Source organism: Ursus arctos, unplaced genomic scaffold, assembly GCF_023065955.2.
Source record: "Ursus arctos isolate Adak ecotype North America unplaced genomic scaffold, UrsArc2.0 scaffold_32, whole genome shotgun sequence".
NCBI classification, from domain to species: domain Eukaryota; kingdom Metazoa; phylum Chordata; class Mammalia; order Carnivora; family Ursidae; genus Ursus; species Ursus arctos.
The window spans coordinates 12,314,795-12,329,243 of NW_026623008.1; the positions used below are offsets into that span (position 1 = coordinate 12,314,795).

General features: G+C 46.7%; 1 protein-coding gene across 1 annotated transcript; it reads left to right on the forward strand.

The window, feature by feature from the left end:
- Positions 1-9,205: 9,205 nt before the first annotated feature.
- ACTL8 (actin like 8) lies at positions 9,206-12,089 on the forward strand. The gene is made up of 2 exons (XM_026520177.2): positions 9,206-9,553; positions 11,337-12,089. The coding sequence occupies exons 1-2, from the start codon at positions 9,206-9,208 to the stop codon at positions 12,087-12,089; spliced, it is 1,101 nt and encodes a 366-aa protein (XP_026375962.1).
- The last annotated feature ends 2,360 nt before the right edge of the window (positions 12,090-14,449 follow it).

Below are 14,449 nucleotides of genomic sequence, written 5' to 3' on the forward strand. Positions count from 1 at the left end.
AGTCTTTTGCGGTTTTTGATGCTATTATGAATGGCACTGTTTTTAAAATTTTGACTTCTAGCTGTTTGTTGCTGGTATGTAAAATAAAACTGATTTTTAAAATATGGAAGTTGAATGATGTGACTTGGCCAAGCTCATTTACCAGTTGTAGATCTTTTTTTTTTTTTTTTTTTTTTTGTAGGTTCTTTGGGATTTTCTACATGGGTAATTATGCCTTCTGTAAATAGGGGCAGTTTTATTTCTTTGCAATTTGTATGCCTTTTCCTTCTGGTTCTTGCCTCATTGAACTGGGTAGGATTTCTGGTTCATTGTTGACTAGGAGTGGTGAGAGGTGACCTCCTTACCATTCCTGATCTTTGGGAGGAAAGTTCTAGTCTTTTACCATTATCTGAAGGTTTTTTCTAGATGCCCCTTATCAGGTTAAGGAAATTCACTTCTAGCTCTAGCTGTTGAAACTTTTTATTTTGAATGCATATTGAACTTTATATAATGTTTTTTTTTCCATTGAGATAATCATGTGGTGTTTCTTCTTGCTCTGTTGGTAGGTTGAAGTATTAAATTTGGTCAACATTAAAATATTGGTAGGTCATAACATAAAATGTTGGTAGGTCAACATTCAAATATTGAGCCAGCCTTATGTCTCTGAGATACACCCCATTCAGTTGATGTGTATTATCTTTTTTATATATTCCTGGGTTTGCTAATACTTTATCGAGAATTTTTGGTATCTGTGTTCATGAGGGATTTTGGTTTGTAGGGTTTTTTTGTAGTATTTTTGATTTGGGTATCAAGGTAATGCTGCCCTCACAAAATGAGTTGGGATGCATTCCCTCCTCTTCTGCTTTCTGGAAGAGATTCTGTACAATGAGCTTTGCTTCCTCCTTCAGCGTTTGGTAAAATTTACCAGTGAAGCCATTGGGGACCGTCATTTTCTTTGTTGGAAGGTTTTTAAACTAAAAATTCATCTCTTTCTTAGTTCGAGGGCTCTTCAGCTTATGTATTTCTTTTTGAGTGAACTGTGGTAGCTTCTGTCTTTGAAGGACTTTGTTCATTTCACCTACGTTGTCAAATTGACAGGCAGAAAGCTGTTCATAATATTCTCTTTGAAGGTCTGTTGAGTTGGAAGTAATGTCACCTCATTCCTGATATCAACCCTTTGTGTCTTTCCTCTTTTTTTTCTTGGTCCTACTGGTCGTTTATTAATTTATTGATCTTTTCAAAGGACCAGCTTTTGGTTTTATTGAGTTTTCTCTATTGGTTTCCTGTTTCCAATTTCAGTGATTTTGATTCTTATCATTTCCACCTTCTGCGTGCTCTGGGTTTAATGTGTTCTTCCTTTCCCGGTTTCCTGCGGTGGGTGGTTAGATTATTGGCTTGAAACCTTTCTCCTTTTTCCAACATGAATGCTATTTAATGCTATAAATTCCCCCTGAGCACTGCTTTGGCTGCACCCCGCCCATTCTGATAGGTTGTATTTTTATTTCCATTCATTTCAAAATATTTTCTATTTTTTTTATTTGACCCATGTGTTACCTAGACTCGAACTGTTTAATTTCCAAAGGTTTGGGGATTTTTGTGATATCATTCTGTTTTTGACTTCTAGGCTAATTCCTTTATGATGAGAGAACATGCTTTATCTGATTTCAGTTTTACATTTGTTAAGGTTTGTTTTGTGGCTGTAAGGTGGTGAGTGTCCCATGTGCTTTGGAAAAAGAATATGCATTCTGCTCTTGTTTAATGGAATGCTTTATAAATGTCAGTTGGAAAATTAGCAAAGATACAGAATTCCTGAACAGCCAGCCAGCTTGGCTTGTCTACTTTTTCTCTCAATTACTGAAAAAGGAGCTGAGGCTAACAGGTTGAATTGTGGATGTTTCTATTTCTCTTTACGCATCTTTTAGTCTTTGCTTGAAGAGTTTTGAATATGCGTTAGATGCATATATACTTAGGATTATTTTATGTCATTTTGGTGAACTGACTTTTTAACACTATGCAACACCTGTCTTTGCTCCTGGTGATATCCTTTGTTCAGAAGCCAACTTTGTCTGATATTAAGATAGCTACTCCTGCTTTCGTTTGAGTCATTCTTCCGTGGTTTAGATTTTTTCTATTCTTTTACTTTTTAACTAATCTCTATTATTGTATTTAAAGTGGATTTCTTGTAGACAGTCTACAGTTAGGTCTTTTTGTTGTTGTTATTCCGACTGACAATCTCTGTCTTTCCATTGGTGTGGCTTGGGACATATTATTTTCGTGTAATTGTTGATATGGTTGGATATAGGGCTACTCTGTGTCCCTCCTTCCCTGCTCTGTGGTTTTGCTTCTCTGTTCCTTCTTTCTTGCCATGTTTTAGATTATCTGAATATTTTTTTAGTATTCTGTTTTACTTTATCTATTGGATTTTTGGGTTCATCTCTTTGTATTATTATTTTTTTATTGTTTGCTCTTGGGATTGCCATGGTTATATCTAGCCTTTTTTTTTAAATTAAAAAAAATTTTTTTTTGTATACCTAGCCTTTAACAGTCTATTTAGCGCTAATGTTTACACTTCACATAGCCTGTAAAACTTGCAACTGTGTAAGTCCCTTCCGCCACCTCCTTTCTCATAGGACTTACATGCATTACTTGACATTCCCTGGAAGCACCACTGCACGTTGTTATAATTTTTGCTTTCAATGGCCATATCCATTTTTAAGAGGAAAAAGGATCCTTTTATTATTGCCTAGGTATTTACTCAATCTGCTCTTCTTTCTTCACTCCTGCAGTTCCAGATTCTGGTATCATTGTCCTTCTACCTGAGGACCTTTCATTAGCATTTCTTTTTTATTTATTTTATTTATTTGAAATTTATTTTTATTTTTTTATCGTTAGCATTTCTGAAAGCAGTGCTGCTGGGGATGAATTTTCCTGGTTGTCCTTCAACTAAGAATGTCTTATTTTGTCTTCATTCCTGAGGGATACTCTTGGTGGGTATGGCATTCTCGGTTGACATTTGTGTCTTATGGGAAGACTGCCGTCAGCCTAATTGCTGTCCCCCGTCCCCCCCATCTTTATAATGCTTTCATTTTTCTCTAGAGGCTTTCAAGATTAAGCAAGAGGAAACCTCAGTATTCGGTAGTTGACTACACTGTATCTACACGTGTGTTTGTGTGTTGTTTTTTAAATTTATTCTCTTTGGGATGTGCCAAGCTCCCTGAATTGGCAGACTGATATCTTTTGCAGAATTTGGGAAATTTTTAACCATTATTGCTTCAAATATTTTGTACTGTGCTAATCTTTCTTCTCTTCTTGTGGGACTTCAATGGCATGAATATTAGACATTTTTATATTGTCCCGTGGGTCTCTGAGGCTCTTTTTGTTACATTATTTCTTTCCTGCTTTTCAGATTGGGTAATTTCTGTTGATATCTTAATTTATCTTATTCATTGCTCTGCCAACCTCCATTCTACCGTGGAAAAGATTTTTTTTAAAAATTTCAGATATTATGCATACCTCTTGGTTCTTTTTATAGAATCTACTTCTCACTGAGAACACCTGTCCTTCCCTTCGCTTCCACACGTCTACCTGTATGTCCGTTATAGCCGCTGCTTGGACGTCTTCAGTAATTCCAGCATCTGGGTCATCTCAGGGTTGGCATGTTTATCTTTTCCCTGAGGGATTAGTTAGGTTTCTCTGATTCTCTGTGTGTTTGGTAATTTTGGTTTCTATGCTGCATATCCTGAGTATTCTGTTGGGAGACTCCTCTGGAGAACACTTCTTTTCTTGGTTCTGTTTTAGCGTGCGGTGGCCCAGCTGGGCTCAGGCTATACTCGGTCTTCTTCTGTGGGTGATGGTTCCAATGTTAGTTCCACTCATAGGGGCTTCGCGCTGCTGCTTTAGGTCCCTCCCTCGCATGCACGGACACGTCTGGGCCTTGAGCCGGTTCTTACACTGAACGAGGGGAGTCCTTTCTCTGCTCTCTTTTTTCCATCCTCTTTGACTTACAAGGGCTCCTTTTCCTGATGTTATGGCCAGAAAGACAGGTCTTCCCTTGGTCTTAGAGGTCAGTTACCCCCTCCTGAAGCACAGCTAGGAACCTGCCACAGGCTGACACTGCAAGAGAAAAAGGGATATAGAACAGACAAGAACTTCACCCCTAGGTGGGTTGCTTCTCTAGGTTTTGATTCTTCTCCTTAATCTGCCTGTTGTACTTTTTCTTTTCCTTTTTGCATTTTGTTTGACATTGTTAGTTATATTCAGTGGGAGGTGGGGTGCAGCACTCCTTCCTGGCCAGCACCAGAAGCCCATAATAATGTTCTTTATGGTCATTTTATTTCTCTGATCCAGGATTGGAAAATGTACGTTGTGTTGTGACCCTGCCCTTTAATTTCGAACATTTAACGTTTCTTTTGTTACGTGCTCTGCTGGTGTGTTTGCAGAGCAGGGGCCAGGTTTGTAAGAATCTCTGTCTCCCACCCCTCAGGCTTTTCTCCATTGGTGACACTCTGATGAAACTCTTTTGCCAAGGCTGCTGGTGACTTCTGTGTTGCTAAATTCCATGGATATTTCTGGGTCTTCATCTAATTTCTCTCTTCTTGACATATTTTCTCTGCTTGGCCTCTGAGATGCCTTCCTACCCCTTAGTCACTCCTTCTCATCGTCTTTACTGGTTCCTTCTCAATGCCCAGCCCCTAGACCTTAAATTACCCTCAGGCACCGGTCTTGATCTACCCCAAGTCTCTTCATGAGTTCATCCATGCCCAAAACTTGCAATTTCATCCACTCAGTAAGTTCCAATTATATCTCCAGATCAGACATCTGCAGACTCTGCCTCCAGACGTCACCATGCGTACCTAATAGGCATTGCACACTGTTATCATGTCCAACATAAAAAATCCTGATTTCCTCCCTTTCCCAAACCTGCTCCTTCTACGGTGTTCTCCATCTCAGTAAGTGGGTACTTCATTCTTCCAGCTTTTCAGGCCCCAGATCCTGGTGTTTTCCTTCATTCTTCTCCTTGTCTCACGCTCTACTGTAACGGTCTTTCCTAAATACATCCAGAGTCTGACCGCTTCCCACCCTCTTTCCTGCTGCCGCCGTATGCAGGCCACCATCATCTGTCATGTCATCTTTGGCCTTGTGGTCTGTTTTTCTTATCAGCCCAAGTGGTGTGTGTATGATTCAAGTCAGATCATGTCATTCCTCTATTCAACCCTCCCCCCCCCCAGTGGTTTCCTATGTCTTTAAACAATATGCAAGCCTGTGAGGTCCTCCCAAGATCTTTGGCACCCCTCCCCTCACCCACTACATACATCCCTCCTATATGGTCCTCCTAGCTGTTCTTAGAACACATGATCAGTTTCTTCCTCAGGGTCTTTGCACCTGCTATCCCTTTGGCTTGGACAATTTTCCAGGTAATTGCATCCCTTATTCTCTCACTCCTGTTCTCTGCTCACAGGTCACCTGATAAAGAGGCCTCTCCTGACTGCCCCATCTAGATCAACAAACATACCTCTGTGCTCCTTATTCTCCCCGGCCCTCTTACCAGATTTTATTTTTCTGCGTTGTACTCAATCCTGCTCCCCTCCCCCTGGCATGATGTATTTGATCTGGTGCTTACGGACAGTCTTTCTCAATAGTATGTAAGGTCCAGGAGGGCAGGAACCTCTCCATTCACTCAGTCTAGAATGGTCCTTGGTATATCGTGGGTGCTCTGTAGGAATTTGTAGAATTGGTGACTCCGTAAAAATGCTTTTGATTATGTAGATTTTATCTCTGTCCTTGGACCTGGGCTCCGTGGCATCCCCCAGACTTTCTTCCTACGTCATGGCCCAGGAGAGGAACGGGGCCTTCTGCTCCCAGGCCAAGTCACTTGGGCCCACCAGCCTGGGGTCCCTCCCTCAGTGAGCATCCTGGTGCACAGCCACAGTGCAGGTCATCCCAGCTGCCGGTCCTCCGATTCCGAAGGCCAGGGCCAGGGAAGCATCCATCAGTGAGTCTGCTCTTGTGATGCAGGGAGGTCAGTGGATGTCATCCAGGCAGCCGGCTCTCCATCACTGGGTGATTCAGGGTAAGGAATCCACCACTCAGCCCGCCAGCAGGCCAGGGAGGAGGCCAACACCTCGGCTCCATCTCTCTTTCTTGATGTTCTCCTCCGTCCGATATCAGAGCTATTTCAAGGTGTTGAAGCCTTGTCACTGCCCCAAGGTTGGTGGTGGTGGTGGGGAGCCACTGGCCAGGGCTGGGCAGTGGCTGTCATGCCCCACAGTGACGTGCAGGCACAGCTGCTTGCCCAGAATGGAGGCAGAGCATATAGCCGGCGAAATGACAGCCCCAAATATAACCTTCGGGCTACGCTGCCTTCTGGGTGTCTTTTACCCACGTGCATTCTGGGCACCGAGTCTGCTGTCTGTGTGACAGGTCGTATTCTGCAAGGTGATTGCACCACCTTTCAAGTGTCCCCACACCCACAGGGTTTTTCCCTTAACATTTTTTACTTAGAGTGAAAGTCACTCTTTTTATTTATTTTTTATTTTTCATTTATTTTTGAAGATTTTATTTATTTATCAGAGAGAGAGCACAAACAGGGAGAGCAGCAGGCAGAGGGAGAAGCAGACTCCCTGCTGAGTAGGGAGCCCGATGCGGGGCTCAATCCCAGGACCCTGGAATCATGACTTGAGCCGAAGGCAGACGCTTAACTGACTGAGCCCCCCAGGTGCCCCAAACTCACTCTTTTTAATGTATAGTTGCAAGAGTTGACAAACACACACAGTCATATACTCCCCCTCATGACCCAGATCTAGCACGGTTCCATCATGACCCTAAATCCTGCCATGACCCCCTGTGGTCACCCCCTCTCTCCACTTCTGGCCACTGGCACCCACGGATCAGTTTTCTGTCCTTATACATTTGCCTTTTCCAGAATTGTCATGGGAGTCGAATCGTACAGTTGTTGCCTTTTGAGGCTGACTTCTTCCCCAGTGCCCTCGAGATTTACTCATATTCTTACATATACCACTTGTTCATTCCTGTTTGTTGCTGAGTATAACTCCATTGAATGGAGATTCGCTTATCCATCTCTATTCTCCAGCTGAAGGATCACTAGGTGGTTGCTAGGTTTTGACAATTATGAATAAAGCAACTATAAACGTGTGCATAAGGGTTTTTGGGTGAACGTGGGGGCAATGCCCAGGAATGGAAATCCTAGGTATGGTGGGTGTGTATGTTTTATTTTGCATTCCCACCGGCAGCGTATGAGGGTCCCAGGACCCCCCCACGTCCTCGCCAACGTCAGTCTGGTCAGCCTCTAACTTTGAGCATTCTCCTAGGCAGACTATGTCGTCTCATTGTGGGTTTAATGTTCATTTCTGTAATGACTCATGAGTTCAGCCTCTTTTCATATGTTTACTTGCCATCTGTATATCTTCTTTTGTGACGAGTTTGAATCTTTTGCCCACTTGAACAATTGGATTGTCTTTCTTACATTGGGTTTTGTGAGTTCATTATGTTTTTTGGATGCAAATTACTTATCAGATATATGATTTGCAAATACTTTCGCCCAGTCTGTGGCTTGTCTTTTTGTTCCCTTCACAGTGTCTTTCAAAGTGCAAATTTCTGGGGTGCCTGCGTGGCTCAGTCAGTTAAGCATCTGCCTTCTGCTCAGGTCATGATCCTGGAGTCCTGGGATCAAGTCCTGCATCAGATTCCTTGCTCAGCGGGGAGTCTGCTTCTCTCTTTCCTGCTGCCCTTCCCCCCACGACTTGTGCTCTCTCTCTCTCAAATAAATAAATAAAATCTTTAAAAAAAATGCAAATTTCTTAAATTTTGACAAAGTCCAGCCTATTAGTTTGTTCTTTTATGGACCAGGCTAATGATGTTCTCTCTAAGGATATTTTACTGTATCTGAGGTCACAGGGCTTTTCTCCTATGTTTCTTTTAAAAGTTGTGTTCTAGTTTTAGGTTTTATATTTAGATCTATGATCCATTCTGAGTTTTTTAAATAAGGTATGAGGTACGGATTGAGGTTCGTTTTTTTGCACGCGGATATCCAGTTGTTCCCTACCATTTATTGTAAAGATTGTCCGTCCTCCCCGTCCTGGTTTTTGCACCTTGTCAAACTGTGTGAGGATCTCTGTCTGGACTCGTCATTCCGACCCCCGTGTCTCTGTGACTAATCTTACACCAATGCCACATTGTCTCGGCTTACTGTAGTTTTGTAGTAAGTCCAGAAATCAGGTAGTGACCACACTTACCTTTCCAGCATGGTGGTTCTTATTCCCCCCACTTTATAGGCATCAAAACTGACCATGATCAGGGTCAGACATCCTGTGTATGGCCTCCCTTAAACAATAGCTCAGCCGCCTAGTTCCTACTCAAAACCTACTTCTTGGGCTTAACCCGGTGTTCAGAGTGTGGCCTTTGGAATCTGCTTTGGGTATAACTGTCAGCCCTGCTGGTCAGTTGTGTGGCCCTGGGAAAGTAACTTCAAGCCCTCTGTGCCTCAGTTTCCCCACCTGTAAAATGGGAGTAACAGTGGTACCTCCTGACAGGTTGTGGTAAAGATGAAATGATCACACGCTCAAGCCATATGAAAGTGCATTTGATCATTTTTGACTGACACACATGGTAATTTTACGTAGTTCAAACTCCCAGGCAAGGTATGCCTCCTAGCGCTAGACAGAGGGTGTGTACCCCAGAAATGGCAGCTCTGCCAGTTGTCATTGTCATCATCGTCATTGTCACTGTGCTACCACTGCTCATGCTGTTGTTGCTCCTACGCTATTATTGTGGAGGACGGTGGCCTCCAAGGCTCACGACCCTGAGTCCTCGAATCAGGCAGCCAGCCAGCGAGTGCTTCCTGGGTGAAAACTTCCTGCTACAGCTGCCAAGAGTAGCAGGGCCCAACCTCTGCTCCTGTGGAGTGGAAGTGTGCTCCTGGTGTAACAGATGAGTGTGCAAAGTACAATGGGAGAGGTGGGTGGGAAGGAGAGCTTGGCAGGACTTTGCAGGCGGGGCCTTGTAGGATGATTAGGAGTTTGGGACAGGAGGAACATTGCAGGCACAGCTTGTGCAAAGGCTGGGAAGGGGAGACGGACACACCTTAGGGGAGCCTGAAGTTTGATTCTGGGGTGGAGAGTGGGCAGAAGCCCATGGTGGCCTGGAATAACCCCCTGTTCTTTCCCTCCACAGTCGAGTCCAGAAGACCTCTCCCACCTCTGCCTTCGCCATGGCCGCGAGAACCATTATCATCGACCACGGGTCTGGCTTTTTGAAGGCTGGCTTATCTGGGTGGAATGAGCCCCAGATGGTCTTCCCAAGCATCGTGAACTACGTCCCGTGCAGGGAGAACCCCGGCCCCAGCTATGCCCAAAGGCGCGTGAGTCTAGGCATTGACATTTGCCATCCTGATACCTTTAGCTACCCTATCCAGCGTGGCCGTATCCTCAACTGGGAGGGTGTGGAGCACATCTGGTCATTTGTCCTGGAGAGACATAGACGGGAGCATGAGGACTTCCCCGTGATGGTCACAGAGTCCCCTCTGAAGGAGCCTGCGGACCGACGGAAGACCCTGGAGGTAAGGCGAGTGGGAAATGGCCTGGCACTTTGTGTTCAGACGTGACTGAGTATCAGGAACTCTGCTTTCTAACTAATCCACCCCATAAATGTTTCCTGAGTACCCAGTGTGTGCCTGGCACCTGTTGTAGGCAAGATGGGGTTCACGGAGTTTCCTCCAACAGATAGAGACATAGCAGTTGAAATGCTGTGTGGAGAAGGGGAGGCACTGGATACTTTGCTCGTGGGTCCCATAAATGTTCAGAGACCATATTCCACCTTGAAGTCGCAGGGGTCGTGTCTTGCAGGGCCCAGAGGTTGTGGGGAGTGCTTAGATTTTACTCTAACTCTAGGTTTGGCAAACAGCTGGTGGGCCAAATTGGCCCACCATCTGTTTTTATAAATAAAGTTTTATTGGAACATAGCCATGTTCACCCATTTACATATTGTCTTTGGCTACTTTCACACCATATCAGCGGAGCTGTGATAGTTGTGGCAGAGACTGTATCTATAATGTGTAAAGGGTAAAAAACTTACTTAGAGGTTGCTAGATAAAACACGTGCTCCCTAGTTAGAGCTGAATTTCAGATAAACAACAAATAATGCTTTCCTATAAGCATGTCCCAAGTATTGCACAGAACGTACGTATATGAAAACATTATTTGTTGTTTGTCTGAAAGTTGAATTTAATTGGGCAGCCTGTATTTTTATTTGCTAAATTTGGCAACCCCAACTGTCTAGTTTTTATAGAAAATGCTTGCCAACCCCTGCTCTAAATAAATTGGAAGATCCTGGAGAGTTCTAAGTGGGATTCATATTTAATTTCCTATTTGAAAAAGCGGGCCTTGGCTTCTATTTGGGAAGTGGATGGTGGCGGGACAGTATTCTGAGTGTGGGCGTGCGGGAGCTCCCTCCCCATCAGCAGGGAGAATGGGCCTTCTGGGGCCTGAAGAGGTGGTTACGTGGCCAGAGGCCACGGAAGAGGGCAGACTAGTGCTGCTTTTCTGTGACTGTAGGGTCAGAAACCTGGGGGTGCAGTCAGAGCTGGGGAATTACGGAGGCGGTGGGGGTGCTCTGTAAAGATCTGGGGAGTGGGAGTGTGGTGGTGGGTGGGGGAGAAAATCAGCCTAGGGACTTTGCCAAAACCTAAATGTCAGAATTCCAGTTTTGTCTTGATGCGTGGAGAAAAAAAGGCTTCACTTACCAGGAGGTGAGAGTATGTATCTCCCTCCTTCCTCCCTTCCTTCTACCCCCCCTCCCTCCCTTCCTTCCTCCCTTCCTTTCTTCCTTCCTTCCTTCTTTCCTCCCTCCCTCCCTCCTTTTTTGGAGGCAGTGGTGGATATGATGCATGTGTTTCTTGTCTAATTTCTTCTTCCCTCTTCTAAAGAAATGGGTCAGGCTGCAGATCTGCCCCTTGGCCGTCACCCCCTCTGGTCCCCGGCTCACAAAGCCAAGTATCTCAGCACCATTCCTCGCAGCAGCTGACAGCTCCTCCCACACCTCCACCAAAAAAACGGTCTTCTGAACAGTGAGGGTCCTCAAACAACCCCACCCCCACCCCCACCCAGGGCCAATCTGACTCCTAATCCCCTAGCGCCTCTCTTGTTCCCACAGCAGGAGCTCCAGGGGCTCTGTGCCCCACCTCCCCGGGGCAGCCCCCCAGTCCCCTGGGGGCACAGGTCTGCACCGACTTCAGTTCTGAGAGCTTAGCACGTGGCTCTGTCTTGGGGAGAACAGCAGCCAGGAATGGATCGGGCCTTTGGTGTTGGGGGAGATACCCCAGCGGCTCTTCTCCCTTCTTGCAGATCATGTTTGAGTTGCAGGATGTGCCGTCCATACTCCTGGCGGACCAGCTAGAGATGTCCCTGTACGCCTCTGGCCTCCTGACCGGCGTGGTGGTTGATTCCGGCTACGGCCTGACCCGCGTGCAGCCGTTCCACCTGGGCCGCCCCTTACGGCCCAGCGGCAAGACGCTGGAGTTCGCGGGCCAGGATCTGACGGCCTATCTCTTCAGGAGCCTCTTCAAGGAGGATTGCAATCGCCACAACCTGTTTCAGCTGGAGACGGTGGCCACCACCCAGATGAGCAAATGTTACGTGCCGCAGAACCTGGCGGAGGCGCTGGACTTCCGCCAGAGCCTGCCGAGCGGCTCAGATGAGAACAACACCTATCAGCTCCCCGACGGCACCCCGGTGGAGCTGACCCCCATGCAGCGGCTGGCCCCCGAGATGTTCTTCAGCCCCCAGGTGTTCGACCTGCAAGGGCCCAGCATCTCCCAGGCCGTGGTGGATGCCATCCTGGCCTGCGAGGCTGCCGTGCACCCGCTGCTCACCTCCCACGTCATGGCCTGCGGGGGCAACACCCTTTACCCCGGCTTCACCAAGCGCCTGTACAAGGAGCTGATCGCCGATCATTTCTCCTCCACCAAGGCCACCATGTGGGTGGGTTCCAACAGAAACTTTAGTGTCTGGCTGGGAGCGTCCGTTGTGGCCCATCTGTCTTCTTACAAGTCCGAGTGGATGACCAAAGAGGAGTACGAAGAGAGTCAGAGGCTGTGACCGGCTGGCGGCTCCTGCGACCCAAGGTTCCATCCCAGGGGCTCGGGGAGATTAATTTCCAGGGACAGGGTCTAGGCAGGGGGAGGGTTAGCTGGCTTTGGAATCCCGAGGTCATGAGGGTGTTTTTTAGGTTCTAGGGTTTCATCTTGTTTCAAGAGTGGGATCCAGCCCAGAGGAGGCCAGGGAAGCCCTCCAGGGACAGTGTCTCCAGGGGGTGGCCTGTCATTTGAGGGGAGTGGTCAGTTAACATCTCCAATAGCCACTTACTTTTGGCTGGCATCTTCCTTGGGCTGTCCTGTTCTCAGTTCAGTAGGTTTTAATAGGAGCGAGAAAGATGGGACCTTCTGCTGGGGTCCCAGTTATTTTTGACTAGGAGATGGGGGTGGGATGGGAGAGATGAAGTTTTTCTAGTCTTACTCGTTCTCTCTGGCCAGGGAGGAATTGCTACAGGGGAGCCTGAGGGCCCCCCCCTCCCGTGGCCAGAGTCTCGTTTTAGATCTGCAAATAAATAATTTCTTCGGAACCAGTGCTGGCTTCTGTCATGGACGGCGGTGGGGTGGACCGTCTCTGGGGGGGACACAGGGAGCACATAAGTACGTGAGGGCCAGCGTGGGTCCAGGGCAGTCTCTGGGGCCCACCGAGCGGGCTGCACAAGGGCCTGGAGTGTCCTGTTATTCCTCTGCCACAATCTCTCTCTTAACCCCAGCTGTCCCAATAGTCTGTTAAAGTTTGAGTTTCTACTAGTGTAATACTCATTTGATAAATACTGGAGGGACGATGGGGAGAAAGATGCTTGAGGTTTCTGGTTTCAAGGAGATTGCAGTCCGCTGCGGGGACACAGGCAGTAAACAGGGAAATCCATTTGAGGTGACAAAGAATGAAATCATGAATCAAAGGCAACAAGGTCATGTGATCTGGGGGGTGGGGGCTGCCTACTTTTGATCAGGGTAGCCTGAGATGGGACTGCTGGAGACCATGGGTGACCACCCCCTCCTTCCTTGGCACATGGTGAGGTTACGCTTCCCAGCACACCTCCCCCCATAGTTAGGTAGAGTCATGTGACTATACCATAGTTTCTGGCCAGTTTAGCGAATGCCTGACCCTTAAAATAGCCCTATCAGCCTGCAGGGTGTGGAGGATCTAATGGGGGAAGGGCAGAGCTGCATAGGAAGGAGGCTGAATGACTGGCTGGAGCATAGACCTCCCCCCTCCCCAAGCTCCACCCAACCCTAATGCACTGCACTGGGACATGAGGAAAAATCTGCCACGTTCAGCCACTGAGATTTGGGGGTTGTTTCTTACAACAGCTGTTTTACTTACCCTGACTAATACACAGAGAAAACTATTTATTTAACAAAAATTCTTTTTTCTGGTGAGTGGCAAAAGTGGGGTTCAGATCCAGTCTGGGTTCTCAAGCATGGGGTTATATGGCTGCTGCTTTTTTTTTTTTTTTTAAAGATTTTATTTATTTACTTGACAGAGAGAGACAGCCAGTGAGAGAGGGAACACAAGCAGGAGGAGTGGGAGAGGAAGAAGCAGGCTCACAGGGAGGAGCCTGATGTGGGGTTCGATCCCATAACGCCGGGATCACGCCCTGAGCCGAAGGCAGACGCTTAACCGCTGTGCCACCCAGGCACCCCTATATGGCTGCTTCTGAACAGGGCTCTTGGTTCCCTAATGTTAATGGAGTAACAAGTACAGTGGGCAGAAGATTGGAGCCCAAGGAATCCTGAGGTTTCAGGGACAGGAGAGGGAATTGCAAGTCCAGAGTCCAGCTCACGTTGTCTTTGTCCCATGAACCATACTGTCTCAGCCACAGCATTTGCCCCAAACTTGAGACATCAGTGGTCCCCAGGAGGAGAAGTGGGGCCTGTAGTAGAACAGATCAGAACCAGCTTGTCCTGGGCCCCCGGGACTCGGAGTCAGATTTGAATTATAAGTTGGCCCTGTCATTAGCTAAGCTACTTGGGCAAGTTCCTTAACCTCTCTTGAGTCTGCTGGGCATAAAATAGGGAATAATCCTTCCTCCCCTCAGAGATTTGAGGTTGAGGATGAGCTAAGACGAAGGAAGAGAAGTCTCTTTTTTGTTTGTTTTTTGTTTTTAAGATTTTATTTATCTGACGGAGAATAGGAGAGAGAGTGAGAGAAGGCACAAGCAGGGGGAGCAGCAGAGGGAGAGGGAGAAGCAGGCTCCCTGCTGAGCAGGGAGCCCAAAGCGGGGCTCGATGCCAGGACCCTGGGATCATGACCCGAGCCAAAGCCTCCCTGAGAAGTCTCTTTGAAAACCAGACAGCGTTATTGAGATGGAAGAGGTGACTTTAAATTTTATAATTTGATATCGCTTTCATCTCAATCAGGAG

Bases quoted from the DNA above. Each gene is read 5' to 3' on its own strand.
- ACTL8 (XM_026520177.2), top strand. From the start codon at position 9,206: ATGGCCGCGAGAACCATTATCATCGACCACGGGTCTGGCTTTTTGAAG. The intron at 9,554-11,336 runs GTAAGGCGAGTG...CCCTTCTTGCAG, and splicing joins ACCGACGGAAGACCCTGGAG to ATCATGTTTGAGTTGCAGGA.